Source organism: Calidris pugnax, unplaced genomic scaffold, assembly GCF_001431845.1.
Source record: "Calidris pugnax isolate Ruff unplaced genomic scaffold, ASM143184v1 scaffold32, whole genome shotgun sequence".
NCBI classification, from domain to species: domain Eukaryota; kingdom Metazoa; phylum Chordata; class Aves; order Charadriiformes; family Scolopacidae; genus Calidris; species Calidris pugnax.
The window spans coordinates 2,397,157-2,414,732 of NW_015090783.1; the positions used below are offsets into that span (position 1 = coordinate 2,397,157).

Below are 17,576 nucleotides of genomic sequence, written 5' to 3' on the forward strand. Positions count from 1 at the left end.
GAGCCTCGCCTTGGCGTCATTTCCAGGCGCCGGGAACGACCGGCACCTCTAGCCGGTGCAATGAGCGCGGGTGAGGCGGCGGGGGAGGGAGAGACGCCGGTGTCTGGCGGGCTTCGGCCCTCGGCCGGGCTGGGCCGAGCCGAACCGGGCTGGGTCGGGCCGGGCCGGGCCGCTGTGGTGGTCGGTTCCCCGTGTCCCCGCCGCGGGCTGGGCTCTGCCGAGCTGCCAGCGCTCCCGGGTGACCCCCTCTGCTCGGGGACCTTCCGCCGGTGCCGCTCGGCCCTTGCAGGGGGCCTGGGGTGACCCTGGCGTCTTGTGGCTTTTTCAGAGGACGAGCTGAACCTGCTGGTCATCGTCATCGACACCAACCCGATCTGGTGGGGGAAGAGGGCGCAAGGGGAAGCTGAGGTACGGCCTCTGGGCCTCGGTACTTCTGAGGGAGGTTTCTGAAGGAAATCATTTAGTTTGTTTAAATCTTTAGGCAACAGGTGGGATGAGCTTTTGATCTCAGAGCTATGCTAAAATTGTCTGTGAAAGCGGTTATAACAGATTTTAGAACACTCTTTTTAAAATAGCAACTCAGCATTGTGTATTTTTCAAAATTTTTTTCCTAAATGCTCCCCATTAAGAAAGGAAGTTCTTTTGGCATCTTAAAACTCAAGTTCTTTAACTGCAGTTACTTGAGGGATTTCTTCTGAATTACTTGACCATAAAAGTTATGGTGCTATATTGACTTTATTCTTTTTTCCTAGCAGTTCACCCTATCAAAATGCATGGATGCAGTGATGGTACTGGGAAATTCACACTTATTTATGAATCGTACCAACAAGCTCGCTGTAATAGCAAGTCACACACAAGAAAGGTATAGTTGTTTCTAAATTGTGTAAAGTGCACTTTCCTGTATCTATCTCCCAATTTGTTGGACTGAAGTATATAACTGAAGCCAGGTTTACAATGTATAACATAGTGTCGTCTTAAGAAGAGAAATTAACTAAAACTGTGTAGGAGAGAAATGATCTGACTTAGTGTATGACACAAAACAACAAAAAGGCTTGTAAGACAGAAGGAAGATTCAAATAGACTTTAACTTACAAATATGTGGGGAGAGGGGATGGTAGAGACACAGCAAGCAGGATAGTGCAAGTGGCAGAAGTTTCCTGTTCAGTGGATAGTTTTCCGCAGACACTTGTGAGTCTCAGGATCTACCCCGAAGCACATGTGTGGTGTCTGTTGGCCAGTTCTCTTAAAATGTGTTTTGAAAGAGGGGAGGAGAATGTGGGTTTTGCTCCATTTTGGATTTGAAGATTTCCTGACTTATATAGTCTCTTTAATTTCTAAAGGATTAAAGTTATTTGAAATTCTACTTCAGAGTATTACTGTCTACAGCTGATTAGTGTATGGCATTTTTTTTCTTACAGTGTTAAAGGCAAAATATGAATCCTTTGTCTTTCCTGTTTCAGCCGTTTCTTGTACCCTGGGAAGTGTTGGGCTGTTGCAGATCTCTTTGGAGATGGCAGTAGCTCCGTGGAAGCCAATTGCTCTGGCAGCAAGGATGGAAAATACGAATTGTTAACAGCAATAAATGATGCAATTGCAGAAGAGATTAAAGACCTCATGACAAAAAGTAAGGAAAAGAAAATTCTAGGCTTAATATACAGAATTGCAAAACACTTGAACTTTCAAGGCATTGTAGGAATTTCCTTTATTTTGATAATGTGAATTTTAATATGTTTAAAGTAGATCAGTTTATTGTGCTTGACACTTCAGGCCTCTGCATTAATACTATTTACAAAGATAAAACTTGTAGTGTTTGTTATAGTCAGGCTCAGCTTTTATATATAAAAGTAACTTTTGCAACTTTTCTTGTATTGCAGCTGACATGAAGGGCCAGCAAACAGAAACTCTGTTAGCAGGATCACTTGCTAAGGCACTTTGTTGTATCCTTTTGATCACAGAATCTTCAAAGCCTTTATGTATTTTGAATACTGTTTCTTATAGTATTAATCATGCTCAAAATAGGTTTTACTATTACTGTTCTGTCATAATTCTCAAAACTGAAATGTTTGCCTAATAACTGTCGTGGTGTATTAAGATGTGTGTTGGGTGAGGTGGTGAATGCGTGGTACGGATACGAGCAGAATGTAGATTCCTTAATGTCAGCCAATGTAGATATCAACAAGATGAGCAAAGAGGTAAAAGGTAATGCCCGCTCTGTTCTGAGTACCTACGTAAATGTTTGAATCAGAATAACAGATGTAAATGCATATGTACATGGCCATTTCCAAAACTGGCAATAATAGGTACAGGTTTATCCCAATCATTTGAAGTTGCTCAGTTTAAACTAGGTCTTGGTGATGATTAGAAGTAAAGGACTTGATCATTAGTCTACATTCTTATTCTGATTTTCTCTTGCATGTAAGTGAAAAGAGGAAAACTGAAAGTGGAATCTCTTTAGAGTAACTGGAGGTTGAGAGGAACTTTTTCAAAGTCACAAAATGCACAGATCCTCCTCCAAAGGGACCACCTGCAGAGCTGTGCTGATAGTTGAATTTCTTACTCAGTTTTGGTCTTCCTCTTATGACTACTATAATTGGAAAAAGTGCTATTTGTGCAAATAGTTTGCAAGGAGCAGATTGGACTAGAATCAACTATATATTTCAGATCACTTTAATAAATGAGAAATACCATATAACTTGAGATGCGTGTTTCAAGCAGTGAGCTGGTAATTAACAATGTTGAACGTTTCTTTCCTGATTAACATCTAACTGCTTTTGGACAATAAATTAAATGGGTCTATTTTCACAAGTCTGAATTAGTCTACAGATACTTGCCAAATATTCCTGCTGCTCTCTGTGCCACTGGGACACAGCTCATATACGTATTTTAACTGAGATGTGAGATATCTAACATCTGTGATACTAGATACTAGACTACAGAATTACAAGGGCAAAACTACAGGTGATTGATAGAAGCAATGTACTCATATATTTCTTTTTCTTTTCAATACGTAGCCAATCAAGAAATGAAATCAAGGATTTTGGTGAGAACTTTTGCTGTCACTTTTCTTTTAGTTTTGAAGTCTGGTGATACTATGTAAACTAACAAGTCTGAATTGCTTTATTTAGGTCATAAAAGCTGCAGAAGACAGTGCATTGCAATATATGAATTTCATGAATGTGATCTTTGCAGCACAGAAACAGGTGAAGCTGGCATTTCGTTTTTATAGATATTACCTTTTATTAATGTGCAAAGATGACGAGTTTGTTCATTTCTCTCATGATCTAGTTAAAGACTCCTTGAAGTGAAGTCTATGATGGCCAGAGTGAAAGGTGGTAACCAAGGTTTTTTTTTAAAAAAAAAAACCAAAAACCAAAACCCCAACTCGGATCCATATCACTAAATCTTAACATAAATGGTTTGCTAGATTAATTAAAGATTAGTGTAGTAGTACAGATAGTAGCCTTTTGTCCCTCCTTGTGGGTAACGTGTACAAGGTAGCTTTGATGATAGTTCTTCTATTACCATGTGTTAGAAGGGAGGTGCTGGAAATTTGGTTTTGTGTTCTGATCAAGTGAAAGAGCTTCCCTATGGCTGTGGTGCTCCTGCAGCTGCACATGCATTTATATATGGAGTGTATTTATAGCAGAAACAGATAATGATAATAACACTGATGAAGCTGCATTGGTTGTAGCTGAATTTGGTTTTCATGTGTTTCATCTCTTGCAGAGTATTTTGATTGATGCCTGTGTCTTGGACTCTGATTCAGGTCTTCTGCAACAGGTACAGACTCCTTGTTCTTATTTGCTGTTTACATTTATTTGTAGATACTTCATGCTATATGGTTTGCCATGTTCTTAAGCTGTTCTTGCCTTTATTTCAAGAGTGGTTTCCAACACTGACAGTTCCACCATGCAGGCCTTGAGCAGTATGTGGATATTTTAAACATCCCGTTAGTTTCATAAACCATGACAATCTGATCATGCTTTCTGCTTTCCAGGCTTGTGACATTACGGGCGGCATATATTTGAAAGTGCCCCACATGCCATCCCTTCTGCAGTATTTGTTGGTAAGTCATTAGGAAAACCACGTCAGTGTTTTTTCTCTGTCAGACGTGAATTCTTACTGGCTTCATTGACAAGGTGACACAGCAGCACCATTCTAATTTGCAAAGTATTTTTCTTTATTCATGCAGTGGGTATTTCTCCCCGATCAAGAGCAGAGATCACAGCTTGTCCTTCCGCCTCCTATTCACGTTGACTACAGAGCTGCATGTTTCTGCCACCGAAATCTCATTGAAATTGGTTATGTGTGCTCTGTGTGCTTGTCAAGTAAGTGTATAAATATTTATGGAGTCTCTTATGTTCATTTCTTATGTTCAAATGAACGATTTTAGTGAAAGCAAATTATTTTATTTTCCAGTATTCTGCAACTTCAGTCCAATTTGTAGCACATGCGAGTAAGTGTTTCTTCTTGTTTCTTCTTGTGGGTGTGTGGGGTATGTTGAGTGTATCTGACAGTTCCTTTTTAATGTTGTTTCAGGACTGCTTTCAAAATATCGTTGCCACCTGTCATGAAAGCTAAGAAGAAGAAATTAAAGTTAGCTGTGTAACTTTATGTCACTACATCATACCTCCTCCAGTAATTCCATGAAATGGGATATATTTGAGAAACTGATGGCCCTTTTTATTGGCTATGAAAGAGAACTGTAACAGTGTTACTACTTGTTTCTTAAGGGATAAATATTTAAATCCTATGTTTTCTACACAGCCCTTTAAGTAACAATCACTGTATTACCCTGTGGCCTGTGCTGTTCCAGAATTTACAGCCTGTTAAGAGACAGATGCTGTGAAGCAGATGTTTGGGCACTGCAACGTCTCACACTTCCAAGTTATTTTCAAAGATGAGAAAGCTCTGATTCTTTTTATAATGCTGGTGTAAAGGTAAGAATGACTGTTTCTGGTGTGGAGGATCAGAACCACAGCACTATGTTATTCAGGGACTTCAACTTCTTGCTAGGTTTTGCTAGCAATTTTTGGATTGGACTGAAAGAGCATCAGTTTGAAAAATAAAACACCAATATTTTCAAGATGGCTTAGAAACCACTTTTTTATTTTTTAAAAAGTGCTAATTCCCTAGAATGTGCACTTACCTGTGTTCATATTCCTTTGAGTGTACTGTCTGTATGGTATTTCTATCTCAATTGGGTATCTCTTAATTCATGAATAAAAAGGTCTGCCTTTGTTTAAAATAAGTTCAATAAATGTGAACTAGCTGGTTAGTCCTTAAGGTTGTATTTTGAAATGAAAAAAATAATTCTATGTTATATGACGGCAGGCACACATGCTTTTGGATCGGTGTTTTTTATGTCAGGTTATGTCAGGATACGCTGTGGACTTCTGAACATAGCTTTGGTTCAAACAAACAAAAAAATAATCTCTCCCTTTTAAAAGGTTACTGTATAATTTGGTGTTTTTACTAGTGACTGGTGTTACTGATGTGTGAATACAGAGAGTAATTGTTTCCCACATAAAAAAAGACAATTTTTTTTTTTTATCCCAAGGCATATACAGGAATTTATGCTGTGTCTTGATAATTGCATCGGGTTTTTGTCCGTGTAACAGTTGTAGTAAGTGCCAGTCTTTTACTGGCTTGGTTGCCAAAAGCCATTTTGTTTGAAGGCTGTATTTATAATTTACTTTGTATACAACGTTTGTAATAAAAGCTTTTTCGAATGTGGTTAGGTATTGCTGTAATAAGAGATGTTTTTAGGGGTGAGCTACACGGCTTTGTTGCGATTTTTATTGCGTGAAAGTGTAACGGCGCTACCCGCCCGAGGATGCGGTGCCTGAGGGAGGAGGCGGCCTGTGTGGAGTGAGGGGGGGAGATGAGGGTCGGACTTGGTCGGGGCTGCTTTGGTTGATGCCGCTTTCGGCTGTGCGGTCGCTCCCGGGCGAAGGGGGACGTGAGGCGGCCCCGCCGGGCTCTGTGACCGCCCGCCGGTGGCCCTCTGCGGTCCCCGGTCCCCTTCCCCCGTCAGGAAGCCGCGCCGCCGCCGGCGCTTCCCGCCCCTTCCCGTTGCCATGGCGCCGCGCTGGCGCCCAAGATGGCGGCCGGGCGGCAGCCGGCTCCGCGGCGCGGCACTCCGTAAAGGCAATGGCGGCTGCTTTCCTCGGGACGCTGCTGCTGCTGCTGCTGCTGGCGGCACCTTGCCCCGGGCAGCGGGCTTGGCACCCCGGTGGGTGGAGAGCTTCAGGGGCCGCCATAGAAGGCGGCCTCCGAGGGGCGAGGCGGCTGAGGGAAGGGGGCTAAAAGGGCGGCCGGGGGTGAGGGGAAGGAGGGGGTCGGCCTGTGGCGGGACCTTCCCTGACGGGACAACGGTGGGGCTGCCCGGGTCGGCGTGAGGGGAGGCCCGAGGGATGGTGTGGGTGTCCCCGGGACAAGGAGGTCGTGGGGCTTTAGTAGCCCAAGCCGAAGGTGCTGGAGGAGATTCGGAGGAGGGAAGGTGGAGCTGCTGCTGTTGGATCTTTCAACATTGGTAAAGTCTGTAAAGAAAATTCTAGTGAAACTCCTGACTTGGAGCCCTAAACTTGAAACTACACCCGTGTGCTGAAGGCAGTCTGCAATTACTGGATCACAGGTAGTGCTACACCCCCGATACTACAAAAAAGCGTGACCTGAAGTCAGCGAGAAATGCTAAATATGTTGTTGCCGGACTTGAGTAGTATCTGCATGGGCCAGTAAGTGCTGCATTCTTCTGCCTTAATGTTGTTGTACTGCTGGGTGTTCACTACACATCTTGACAAATGAAAACTTGAAGTATAGAAAACTACGGTGAACCCACTGCTCTAGCACTTTGTGAGAATATAAATACAATCCTAGGCATCAGGAGACTTTTTTTGTTCTATTTGTGCCAACTTAAAGTATAGGAATCTAGCCCAAGTGCAATTCCTAAATATTGTCTTACAGATGTTAACTTCTTCCATGTGTTAAGACTTGTTTTTTCTTTTTTTTTCAGTCTTTCAGCCTTCATTTATCCATATGTCAGGGCCCAGAGTAAATTCGTTTTTTCTGGGAAATTCTTCTGGAGTTAATTTTTCTATAGTCTTAAGTTCTGTAGATGAAGAGACAGGTAAGAACACTTCAATTTTTCTTTTCCAAATAGCATGTAAATAAATATGTTTGAATTCTGAATATTTTTTCTGCCACTAAAATTACTGGAGAAACAGTAATGTGCTTCATGTTACTGAAATAGGATCTCCAAAAGGTTTCTGCTGATTAAGCCTCCTTGTCAGCTGGGCCTGAGGGTATGCCTACTTGAAGGTACAAAAGGAGTTTAAATGTATTTCTAATTTTCTAGTCTTTTCTCAATGACAGCAGAATACTTTTTAAATTTTCATTTTGATACAGGAAAATTGCAATTTACAAATTGCAGTGGAAGTAAAAGAGCTGGTGATTGGAATTTGACTGTAACACCTGGTACGGTATGTAAAATACTGATTCTTCAAAATGGGAAGGATCGAACTGTCATATATTAAGGGCTAATGAAATACTAGCAAAATGTTTATGTATTAACAGCCTAGTTTTAATGTCTTGCCCTTGCCTTTTTTCCTTGACATATCCCTTTGTGTGGATGCCTTTGCTGGGGTTTGCTGAGGTGCAGCTTTGACACTGGTTCTGTCTTCTGCTCCGGCTCTCCAGAACTGCCTGTACTTCCTGGCTGGCTGTAGCATTTGAGAGTGTTTCAGATTTGCTGGAAGGAGCTAAATGAAACAAAAGGGGTGCTTTTATAGGGCATGAGCTCTAAAACATCTGTATTTATTAGCTTTGCCTTCAGTGTTATGTTTATGTTTTACAGAATTCCTTAGGGGGTTTATCAACTCTGCAGTCATTCTGCTGAAGTTAGCTGTAAAAACTGAAATTCACTTTTGGTAGTTGTTCTTTTCTTTAGAAATGTGCATGGCATTTCTGAGGTAACTTAATCTGTGTGCGTACCTTAAAATGTCCTGTGCACAGTTCATATCCTCCTTGTATTTGCATATTTTGGTAGCAGACCCTTTGTCATTCCACTCTCGACAAATGCCTGATTTCATATATGAATATCATTGTATTGTACAGTGGATGGTACTGAAACTTCTCTTTCAGAAGCTGATGAATGGTATAAATAAGAGTAAGTTAATACAGCTGTCAAAACTATCAGACTTTATTTTGCATTTTTTCAGAATGCTTCCAGAGTGACAGTAAGCCTGACTAGAAATCTGGAGTTGTGTTTGCCCAATGCCACTGACTGCTGCACAACACCTCTCTGCGTGGTTGAAACACTTCAGGTTTCAGCTTGCCATGATTCAGTGATGTTGGCCCATCTCCTGATTCAAGCTGAAATATATGCCAACTCCTCTTTTACAGGAAATGTGTCAGGTAAGTGTTTAGTTATGCTAAAGAAGAAAAGGCATGTGGGCTGGTCTTTTCCTCTTATATATGAAAAAATAAAAATTGGGATTTGGGCAGCAATAAGAGATACTGAATAATCATTAATGAAATTTTAAAAAAGAATAAAATGCAATGTGCATGGATTCCAGTCCATTTAATCTGATTTTTTTGTTTGTTTGTTTTAAATTCTTTTACAGAAAATGCAACTATCATCCCAAACCAGGCGTTTCAGCCATTGGGCTCTTGTCCTTGTGATTTGACAGCTGAGGCTTGTGATGTTCGCTGTTGCTGTGATTCGGTACTTATTTCATATTAAACTTTGATTAAGTGTTATCAAAATTTCTAGGCTTGTTCTATTGTCTGGGACATGAGAGAGGTACCAATTGCTTTAGACTAGATGGGGCTAGAGGGCTTATTTGGATTTTTCAGTATTTCCAGTAGTAAATATGACCTCTCTAAAAAATTGGTTTCATATAGTTATAGTGCCTATGGTAATGCATTTACTGTGCTAAAAAGTGAGCATTCTTTTCCCTTCCAGGAATGTACCCCAGACTTGAAGCAGTTATTCAATGAATCATGTTTCACTGGAGTGTTTGGTGGGGATGTAAACCCACCTTTTGATCAGCTGTGCTCTTCTCAGTCAATGGAATATATCCCGGATTGGTTTCCCTTCCTCTGTGTACAGTCCTCTCTTAACAATACACCATTTCTTGGCTACTTTTATCATGGCTCTACGTAAGTCTTAAGAAAGTTTATTTTACCAACACACGCATTAGGCATGCTACCAAAAATGTAACCTGTTTTTATAATGAAAGTTATTTTGAAATCGGAGTTTTAGGATGTGAACTTCAAGTGCAAATGGAGAAATGTCATTGGTACTATATGAGAACATGGGACACAAAAGCAAATGTATAATTATTTGTGTGAGGTACAGAGCAAAGAATTGTTTAATTTTTAAACTTGTTTGCAGTTCTACACCCAGAGTTCCTTCATTTAAGATCCCTTTACAAACTTCTCCTGGGAGACTTTTCACCGGTTATGGAGAAGGAGATCCAATTATGACAGAAGAAAATGAGTATTTTACCATTCCCCAGGTAATCGCTTCATGTTTAGGAGCTTTTGGTTCCTCTGGGTTTGTTTGATGTTCTCCCTACATCACACTCCTTGTGGCATTGTAACCAGATTCTGTGACTTGCTGTTGTGAAGTGGTGGAATATATTTTTCACAAAAAACCCCCAAACCCACCACAAAACTATCATTAAAAGTAAATATTATCCTTCCTGATCCGCCTGCCCATCCCCCCAAATGGTAATGGTTTAATTATTTTAAGAAGTGAAATCAAGTTTGGCATCCCAATTGATAGTTTATGGCTTATCGTATTTCTGTATTTTTTGGTTTTCCTGCTGCATTACTGAGCACTATTGTTGTTTTTCCTTTTGAATATTAGTTGTCTGGTTGTACTTTTATTCTAATTCCTTTTGCATTTTAGAGAGATTTGTTGGTTATAATTATTTTGACAAATTAGGATGAAGCCATCCTGTACATTGAAACTGTTTTGAAAGCTGTGCTTTTTAAACTTTAACCTCTCTTTTGCTACAGATTGAGGTATTTTGATAGCATCAGGTTATTTGTTTGTCAAAGTGTCAAATGGCTGTAGTACATACTTGGAGCATTTCACTAACAAATAGTCTTAAAATTAAAAGCAAGAGGCTAGAAAAGGGTCCAACATAGTTATTTCTGTTGAACTACCTGCAGCGATCCATGGCTGGACAGTGTGTTGGAAATGCCCCTGTAGCTTATCTTCAGGACTTTGATGTCAAATGCCTCACCAATCTAGCATCTTACAAGGAAGGACTGCCCCACGACATGAAGATAAACACTGGTGCTGGAGGTACGCTGCATAAACCCTAACAGAAATGTGGATTAGGTTTCTTAGAGTTGCTAGAACAGAACATACCAGAGCGCTGTTGACATAGTAACTACATGTGATGTCTTCATTATCTGGTAGCTCTATTGCAGCATTTGGGAATGTTCTATTTCTGTTTCTAATGACCTTCCAGCTATTTCCCAAGATTTAGGATGTGAAAAATAGTGGAATTGGCCTTTATTTCACATTCACCTGTTCCTAGTGACTTGTACTGGTTATGACTATGCATGACAGAGCAGCATCTCTCCCACTTTCTATTCTCAGACTGTTGCAGCGCCCTTTTTCTGTCAAGGGAGTGCAGTATCATCATTTTAGAATTAGTGAGAAGTAGCTACTTTCTGCATTACAAAAGCATATACTTATGAAGTGTCCTTCTGGAGTTTGAGATAATGTGATTGCCTGCATGAAGACAATTAGCTGTGCTCTCAAAATACATAAACTGCTTGGTTCTTTATAAAAAATAAATTTCTAAATAATTTTCTACTCAATTTTCATAACAACAAGGACTGCATCTTGGAGGTGAAAACAGTGTGCCTGTCTCCCTTATTAGGCAGGATTACTGCAGTGCTTGTTTTTTATTCTCAGACTTCATCCAACAAAATGTCATCTATAGAACCGTCACTGACACGGGCAAATTCATCACTGACAGTGGTATGCCTCTTGCATTTAATAAATATGTTTCTTACCCAACCCAGACTAGCTAAGAAATAGATTATTTTGATGCCTAAAACACTTTCTGTGGTTCTTAGGAGGGCTCTTGTATATTATCTAATACCCCAAAAGTAAACTGTTTGGCTTACTGCAAAGCAGAAAATATTTAATTTACATGATCTTCATTAAAAGTTGGTCAAGAAATTGAGTCCTTAACTTATATTAAAAGTAAATTTTGAGAAGAAAAAATAATAATAATAAAATAAACAAAGATATAAGGAATGCTTTAAAAAATCTCCAGGATGAACATGGAAGTGGGATGGGCAGACTGTAAGCAGATGTAAAAATCTCTGTTCTGAAAGCTCTCATGCCTTTTTAAGGGCCTTTTCCAGCCAATGAAGCAGTTATTTGATGGAGAAGAGTTCCCAGTCAGTGGGAGGGTAATGCAGCACAAATGGAACTACTGGAATTCAAACTAATGTGTTTTTCTGGGCAGTGGTGTCTCACTGGGAGGAAGGAGTCAGGAGTCCTGAGAGCAGTGCATCAGCTGGTGATGTAAAGCCCAATGCTCAGTTCTTCAGGAGAGATTTAGCTATAAAAGGACCTAGAACTGTTGATGTTAAAATATTAATAAGCTGAGGGATTGTACTCTCACACTGTCCTAATAAGATGGGACTTAAACAGTAAAATAAATTATCAAAAAGAGGAATGTTGTAATTTTCAGAATTTTGCCGGAGTTTTTTGTGTTCTTTTTCATCTACAGTAACACAGCTTTCTAATTAGCAGTGCTTTTCATTATGGCTTTTCTTTTTTTTTTTTCCTTCTGCCAGAAAACCTTTATGCTACTGAGGTTCTATGTCAAAATGTAACTTTTGCAGAGCATTATACATTCATTTGGAATGACAAGAACATAGAGCGAATAAATGTCACAGTCGTCCTCGGAAGTTTATGTGATGGAGGTATCATGAAATTTCTTTTACAGTTTTTGATTTACTTTTTTTCCTTCAGCATGGATATTCTGTGATAGAATCTCTTATTTACTAATACTACTTAAAAATATTTTCACCCTGAACTCTGGAAATAGGATTTATTGGGCTGATTTCCATTAATTTGTATTATTTTGAGTCTTCTGTTACTAATGAAGGATGGAAGTTTGTATCCTACATAGAGCATACTTTTTGCTAATTTACATATTTAAAAATAATTTTTTTTCTTCTACCAGAAATACTGGCGCAGAGATTCACAGTCAAATTTCAAAGTTTAAAGAGTACTAATGCAACAGAACTGTTTGGGAATCCAGGTATTAATACTTTATTTTGCCTCGTAAAAGTGAAAATAAAAAAAATTGTTACTGTACAGATCATTATTATTATCATTATTATCTCTTTCATACATCTTTGTTGCTAGCCCCCACCTTCCTGTCTTGTAACAGTGGTGATTGGTTCTTAGGCTTTTGTTGTATAGATATTGATTCTTTAAAGTGAATATATTCCTACTGTAGCGGAAACATCTGTTTCTTCAAGACTGATGACATTTATTATTCAATGCTATTGTTTAAAGATTCATATGCAATGTTCACGATTTACCCATCTATGTTTAGGTTACAAAGTTGGAAAACCAGTGAAAGCTGCAAATATGAATGCTTCTGATACTTTTGGAAGCCTAAACATTTGGCAGCCAGGTACTGGCTTGTGAGGTTGCAACTTCAACTGTCGTTAATGCTAAAATGATTTTTTTAAAACATATTTTGGTTAAGAATCTCTTCTAACTTTTACTTTTCTAGACTATTCCGTAGCCTTTATTAAAAGTCAGTGAGTTAATCCTCTAATGCTTTCTTGGAAAACTTAGGTTGAATGGACTTGTATCTATATTTGAACTACGCCACTTGGTGGTTTGCATTCTAATGTTTGGTATTTTTGCACAAAATTGAAAGCTAGAGATTGAAAGGTTGATGTAAGAAAGCTCAAGTAAGGTATTTTCATTTCATAGCTGGCAGAGGTTTATGTACGTTGGCAACTTCTACACCAGTTTTATTTGGACTAGATTCATTCTCTGGGTGCCTTCTAGAAGTTGGTATTAATGAAGATTGCAGCCTTTTAAGGTGAGCTACATAGGTTGAATTGTTTTCCCCTGCATCCCTCATGTTGCTTATTACATGATTCTCTACAAGTGTCTACTATCGGCACTGTTACTTTCTTTTTAAATGATCATACATGCATTTCAGCTTTCTGTGGTTGATAGTTTCACTTTTTTTGTAAAAAAAGGAAATGAATAATAATGGTTTCACTTAGATCTCTCTGTATTCCAATGAGGATTATGTTGGAGTGGAATGCTTTGCCATTTCTTCCATTCAACAGATAGTTCAATAGTTCAAGTTTGTTTTTGTTGTTATAACATCTTTTAGAGGAAACTGACCTTATGATACAATAATATTGCAACTCAGAGTGGTAGACAGTACAGATTTACTCTTTGTGTAATCTTACATTCTTATTTTGCAGAGGAAATGTAACTGAGAAATTGAATTCATTAATACAAGCTACTCACGTTGGAAAGAGGGAGAATTCAAGTTACAGTGATCTAAATGACTGGGTGGAAATTATACGTAAGTGAGGTTGTGTTATTGTTTATAGTCCAAACATGCCCATATGATAAATATCTCAAAATAACCAAACTGTAATTACAAATGCCTAAAGAGATTGATCTGTGTGTCTGGATCCATCCATCCATATATGTGTACACACATGCATGTAACTCAATATGTATATGGATGCTGCACTAACACACATTTTACTGTCAGCCAGTACACATATGGCTTGATATTTTAGTTCTTTGTTGATAAAGTACTCCTTTTCTTTACGTGTATTTTTTACTGTGTTCCTGTGTGTTACCAGTATTTTACTGGACTATGACAATAATTATGGAAAATATAAGATCTCCACCATATTTCCATTTAAATAACTCTGTTCTCCACAACAGGTCTTGATCCATTTAATTCTGATACCAATGTGAGCAGTGGAAACTTAAAAGGCATTTGTCCAGATATTCCTGCAAATCTGAATATTCGCATAATCTTTGCTGATGTGGGTGCAGTACAAGGGGTTCCCTGGAGAGAGATTCTTGCTGTGCAGATCAGGTAGAGGCTATCTGACAAACAAATGTTTCATTTTGAGGCTTGCTTACCTAACATATCCAGAACAAATTTTACAAACAGTGTTATTTTGTTATGTCTAATTTTTTACACACCTTTTGTTTGTATTTGCACCCCAGATTCCTTGATCACAACCAGGTTTGCCTTTTACCCTCTGAAATGAAAATAATAATTAAAAAAATAGTAATGGGTAACAGTAGATAATCTTGTAGATAGTCTTTCTAATTCACTGAAATATTAAATAAAATCTATGATGCTGCCAGTAGTTGGCATATGAAGGGCATTCCATCAGAAGAATGTTTTAAATTCTTGTCACATGGTGGAAGTGATAACATTGTCTGTGTTTTGGCTTATCTCAATGTAGAGCTTTTCTTGAGAGCTGTGGTAAATGCTTTATTATTTCCCGAAAGCCCCAATTTTCACTTAACAAATGCTTTTTTTTTTCTTTTTTTTTTTTCCTCCTCCCAAGTCAATCCCAATCAATCACACGGGATTCTATTCCGTGTTACCACATTTCCAGACTTTGCAAGTTCTCTCCCTGTATGGTGTTGAAAATCCAGAGATCATTAACCACCTCCTAAATACCACGTATTTTGTCCTTTCATGGTTATGTTTAGGCTCTAAATGTCTGTTTACAGCCCTCAAGTAATAGTTACGCATATTCTTACAGTTACTCAACGGTCATATGGCAATTCCAGTGTGGGCTTATCTGTGAAAACAGCATCAGCTTTCTTCCTATCACTGCTTCTGTTCAGTTTATTAAAGTGCCAGCTCAGCCACCCATTCCATTGACAAGGTAATTTTAAAAATATGGATACTTCACATTGTGTTAAGCAGATGTGAATAGCATTGATCAAAAGGTTACTTTGGTTTAGTGGAGCAGGAAGGCCTGGTTCACAGATTTGAGTCTCAATTCTTCTGTGTCCCCAGAAGAACATGAAGGGCTGTAAATATTGAGTCTCAATTCTTCTATGTCCCCAGAAGAACATGAAGGGCTGTAAATCACCCTGGGAAGCTGTCATTTGGTTTTAGCAGACAAGCTTCTGTGGTGGTTACTTGAGTGGACAACGGATGGTGAGGCTCCCAAACTATCCATTGTCTGAAAATGGACAAGGGATGGTGAGTGAGGCTCCCAAACTATCCATTGTCTGAAAACGTTCATCACAAAAAGACACATCTGACTTAAAATGTCAGAAATGGAGTGGAGGGTCCTGTTGTTATTAAAGAAAAAAAACCTCAGAATAACAAGAAGCTTGTGGTTTGGTTTAGTTTTGTTTTTTCCTGTAACCTGGACACCTTTTCACTCTGTTTTTTTCCGCTTCTGCTGGCGCTCTGGTCCTGTAGTTAAGAAACCTGTTGTTTTCCTTTTTTTCTCAGATTTCAGATTAATTATACAGAATTTGACTGCAATCGAAATGATGTGTGCTGGCAACAACTTTTTTATCCAGTGACACGCTTTTATACAGGTAAAACCAATAAGCAGTGTGGAATGCTGTGAACTGGCCATATTTCTTTGAAACGTAATTAGATGTGTGGGGTTTAGTTTGAAAGAATGTTTTGTAGCAGGGAATTAAAATTTCTGTTAGTCTTAATTTTTTCCTTGATAATGCATTAATTTTTTAGCAAGACTAGTAGAAAAAATAACTACTAGGTGGACTTTGTGGATAAGATGGAAATGTTGTGAATATCTGTTTGGCAGAGATTCTTTTTCACTCCCCTGTAGAGTTTGGAGGGAGAATAAATCACTTCATGACAGCATTCTGGTTCCATTTCCTATTGTAATTGTAGCCTTGTCAGTGCGTGTCATCGCCCTCAAAGGGTGGAGGGAGACTGTGTTTCCCACTTTGCCACTTTTGGTTTTCCACGTGAGTTCCAGTAAAAAATTGCCATTTTGGTAAAACATAATTTTAAGATTTCCTCTGTGTAAAACTGTGCTGGATTATGTTTTGGGGGAGACTCTGTAGATTAACTATCTGGCCTTTCAAAAGGCATGGAGGCATTTGCGCTCTGTTCCAAGAGCTGCATGGAGAGAGGCACCAGCCCGTGTTTATTATCTGCACAACTTCAGGAACTAAAGTTATACCAAGTATGAAGCTTTATAAGTATGAAGCATCTTAATTCCTTGCTTTGTGCTCCATTATTTTATTCAGGCTATGCATATACTTTGGGTTGTTGTGTAAACTAAAATTTAGCTCGTGTATGCTAATACTTTTTTTTTTCCTTTTTTTTTTTTTTTTATGCATATACTTTGCGTTGTTGTGTAAACTAAAATTTAGCTCCTGTATGCTAATACTTTTTTTTTACTTTTTTTTTTTTTCTTTTTTTCAGGAGAACCATATTCCCAGTCTCTTGCTAAAGGCCTGTCATTGGCATTTCTTGTTTTACTTGCAGCAATGATGAGTAACCCTTGGTTTTCTAAATTATGGAATAGTTCCTTCGTTTAAAAATATTGATGTAAAGAGAACAACGTTTGTTAATATTTTAAGTACTTTTGGGTAAAATGTATGGATAAATATTCCTGGACTTTGTAGACATTTTATATAAACTTTATAAAGACACATAAAATGAATATTCTTACGGTACACAGGAAATGGTTGTGTTATTTAAAAAAGATCTACTTTTAATCGCTCGGGTTTAGGGCGCAGGAGCGTGGAGCTGATGCCCACAGGGTGGGCTCTGCACCACCCCCTCATGGGGAGGGCAGCCCCGAGGCTGCAGAGGGGCTGGGGTTGTCCTCAGAGACTGCTGTTGTCTTTATGGACAGACCGCGGTCATCCTCATGGATGGACTGCTGTTGTCCTTAAGGACAGACCCTGGTCATCCTTGTGGATGGACCATTGTAGTCCTCACAGATGGGCTGCTGTTGTCCTCGCGGATGGACTGTTGTAGTCCTCGCGGATGGACTGCCGTTGTCCTTACAGACAGACCGTGGTCATCCTCATGGATGGACCATTGCAGTCCTCACAGATGGGCTGCTGTTGTCCTTACGGACGGACCGTTGTTGCCCTCATGGATGGACTGTTGTTGTCCTGTCGTGTTCTCCTCCCCTGGCGTAGTGGGTCACGGTGGCAGTTCCCTTCCATAGCAAACCGCTCACCGCTCACGCCCAGCTGTTTTTGGAGCTGTGGGGAGGTTGATCTGTAACTTATCGATCTGTAATTCTCTTTTCCGGTTAACTCTTTGGCCACCATTAGCCGGGCTGGGCCACAGGGGGCACAGAAAACAGCCCGCTTTTCCCCAGCAGACCCCATGCGGTGCTCGGTGGTTCGGCTCTTACAACTCCGTTAGTAACGTATCTCCTCCTTTACCTCCTTCCCTGTGGCTTTCCTGCCCCGCGTCCCCGGGGTGGGCGGCGGGCGGGAGGCCGCTCCCGGTGTGGGGGGGTGCCGGCCGCGCAGCCGCTCCGCGCTCGCCGCCGGTTGG

General features: G+C 39.6%; 2 protein-coding genes across 4 annotated transcripts; both read left to right on the forward strand.

Moving 5' to 3' along the window:
- The first annotated feature begins 12 nt into the window (after nucleotides 1–12).
- On the forward strand, nucleotides 13–5,736 carry GTF2H3 (general transcription factor IIH subunit 3). Of its 2 annotated transcripts, none has more exons than XM_014963872.1 (13): nucleotides 13–70; nucleotides 329–408; nucleotides 753–862; nucleotides 1,461–1,624; nucleotides 1,875–1,937; nucleotides 2,170–2,199; nucleotides 3,012–3,040; nucleotides 3,126–3,200; nucleotides 3,727–3,780; nucleotides 3,998–4,066; nucleotides 4,193–4,328; nucleotides 4,420–4,456; nucleotides 4,540–5,736. In XM_014963872.1, the coding sequence occupies exons 1-13, from the start codon at nucleotides 61–63 to the stop codon at nucleotides 4,607–4,609; spliced, it is 927 nt and encodes a 308-aa protein (XP_014819358.1). In that variant the 5' UTR covers nucleotides 13–60; the 3' UTR covers nucleotides 4,610–5,736. The 2 variants fall into 2 exon arrangements, with proteins under 2 accessions (XP_014819358.1, XP_014819367.1); XM_014963881.1 differs by having other exon boundaries at nucleotides 756–862.
- A 185-nt stretch (nucleotides 5,737–5,921) lies between these two features.
- Nucleotides 5,922–16,735, forward strand: TCTN2 (tectonic family member 2). 2 transcript variants are annotated; one of them, XM_014960853.1, is made up of 18 exons: nucleotides 5,923–6,235; nucleotides 7,016–7,129; nucleotides 7,408–7,481; nucleotides 8,220–8,415; nucleotides 8,625–8,725; nucleotides 8,966–9,162; nucleotides 9,398–9,521; nucleotides 10,183–10,318; nucleotides 10,940–11,005; nucleotides 11,836–11,964; nucleotides 12,228–12,305; nucleotides 12,606–12,686; nucleotides 12,995–13,106; nucleotides 13,504–13,607; nucleotides 13,982–14,138; nucleotides 14,824–14,949; nucleotides 15,531–15,619; nucleotides 16,482–16,735. In XM_014960853.1, the coding sequence occupies exons 1-18, from the start codon at nucleotides 6,154–6,156 to the stop codon at nucleotides 16,595–16,597; spliced, it is 2,082 nt and encodes a 693-aa protein (XP_014816339.1). In that variant the 5' UTR covers nucleotides 5,923–6,153; the 3' UTR covers nucleotides 16,598–16,735. The 2 variants fall into 2 exon arrangements, with proteins under 2 accessions (XP_014816349.1, XP_014816339.1); XM_014960863.1 differs by lacking the exon at nucleotides 12,606–12,686 and having other exon boundaries at nucleotides 5,922–6,235.
- Nucleotides 16,736–17,576: the final 841 nt, after the last annotated feature.

Excerpts from the sequence above, each read along its gene's own strand:
- GTF2H3 (XM_014963872.1), top strand. Across the intron at positions 863-1,460 it reads GCAAGTCACACACAAGAAAG|CCGTTTCTTGTACCCTGGGA; the intron begins GTATAGTTGTTT and ends TTCCTGTTTCAG. Across the intron at positions 3,201-3,726 it reads TCTTTGCAGCACAGAAACAG|AGTATTTTGATTGATGCCTG; the intron begins GTGAAGCTGGCA and ends CATCTCTTGCAG.
- TCTN2 (XM_014960853.1), top strand. The coding sequence starts at position 6,154 with ATGGCGGCTGCTTTCCTCGGGACGCTGCTGCTGCTGCTGCTGCTGGCG. Across the intron at positions 10,319-10,939 it reads GATAAACACTGGTGCTGGAG|ACTTCATCCAACAAAATGTC; the intron begins GTACGCTGCATA and ends TTTTATTCTCAG. Across the intron at positions 13,608-13,981 it reads TGACTGGGTGGAAATTATAC|GTCTTGATCCATTTAATTCT; the intron begins GTAAGTGAGGTT and ends TCTCCACAACAG.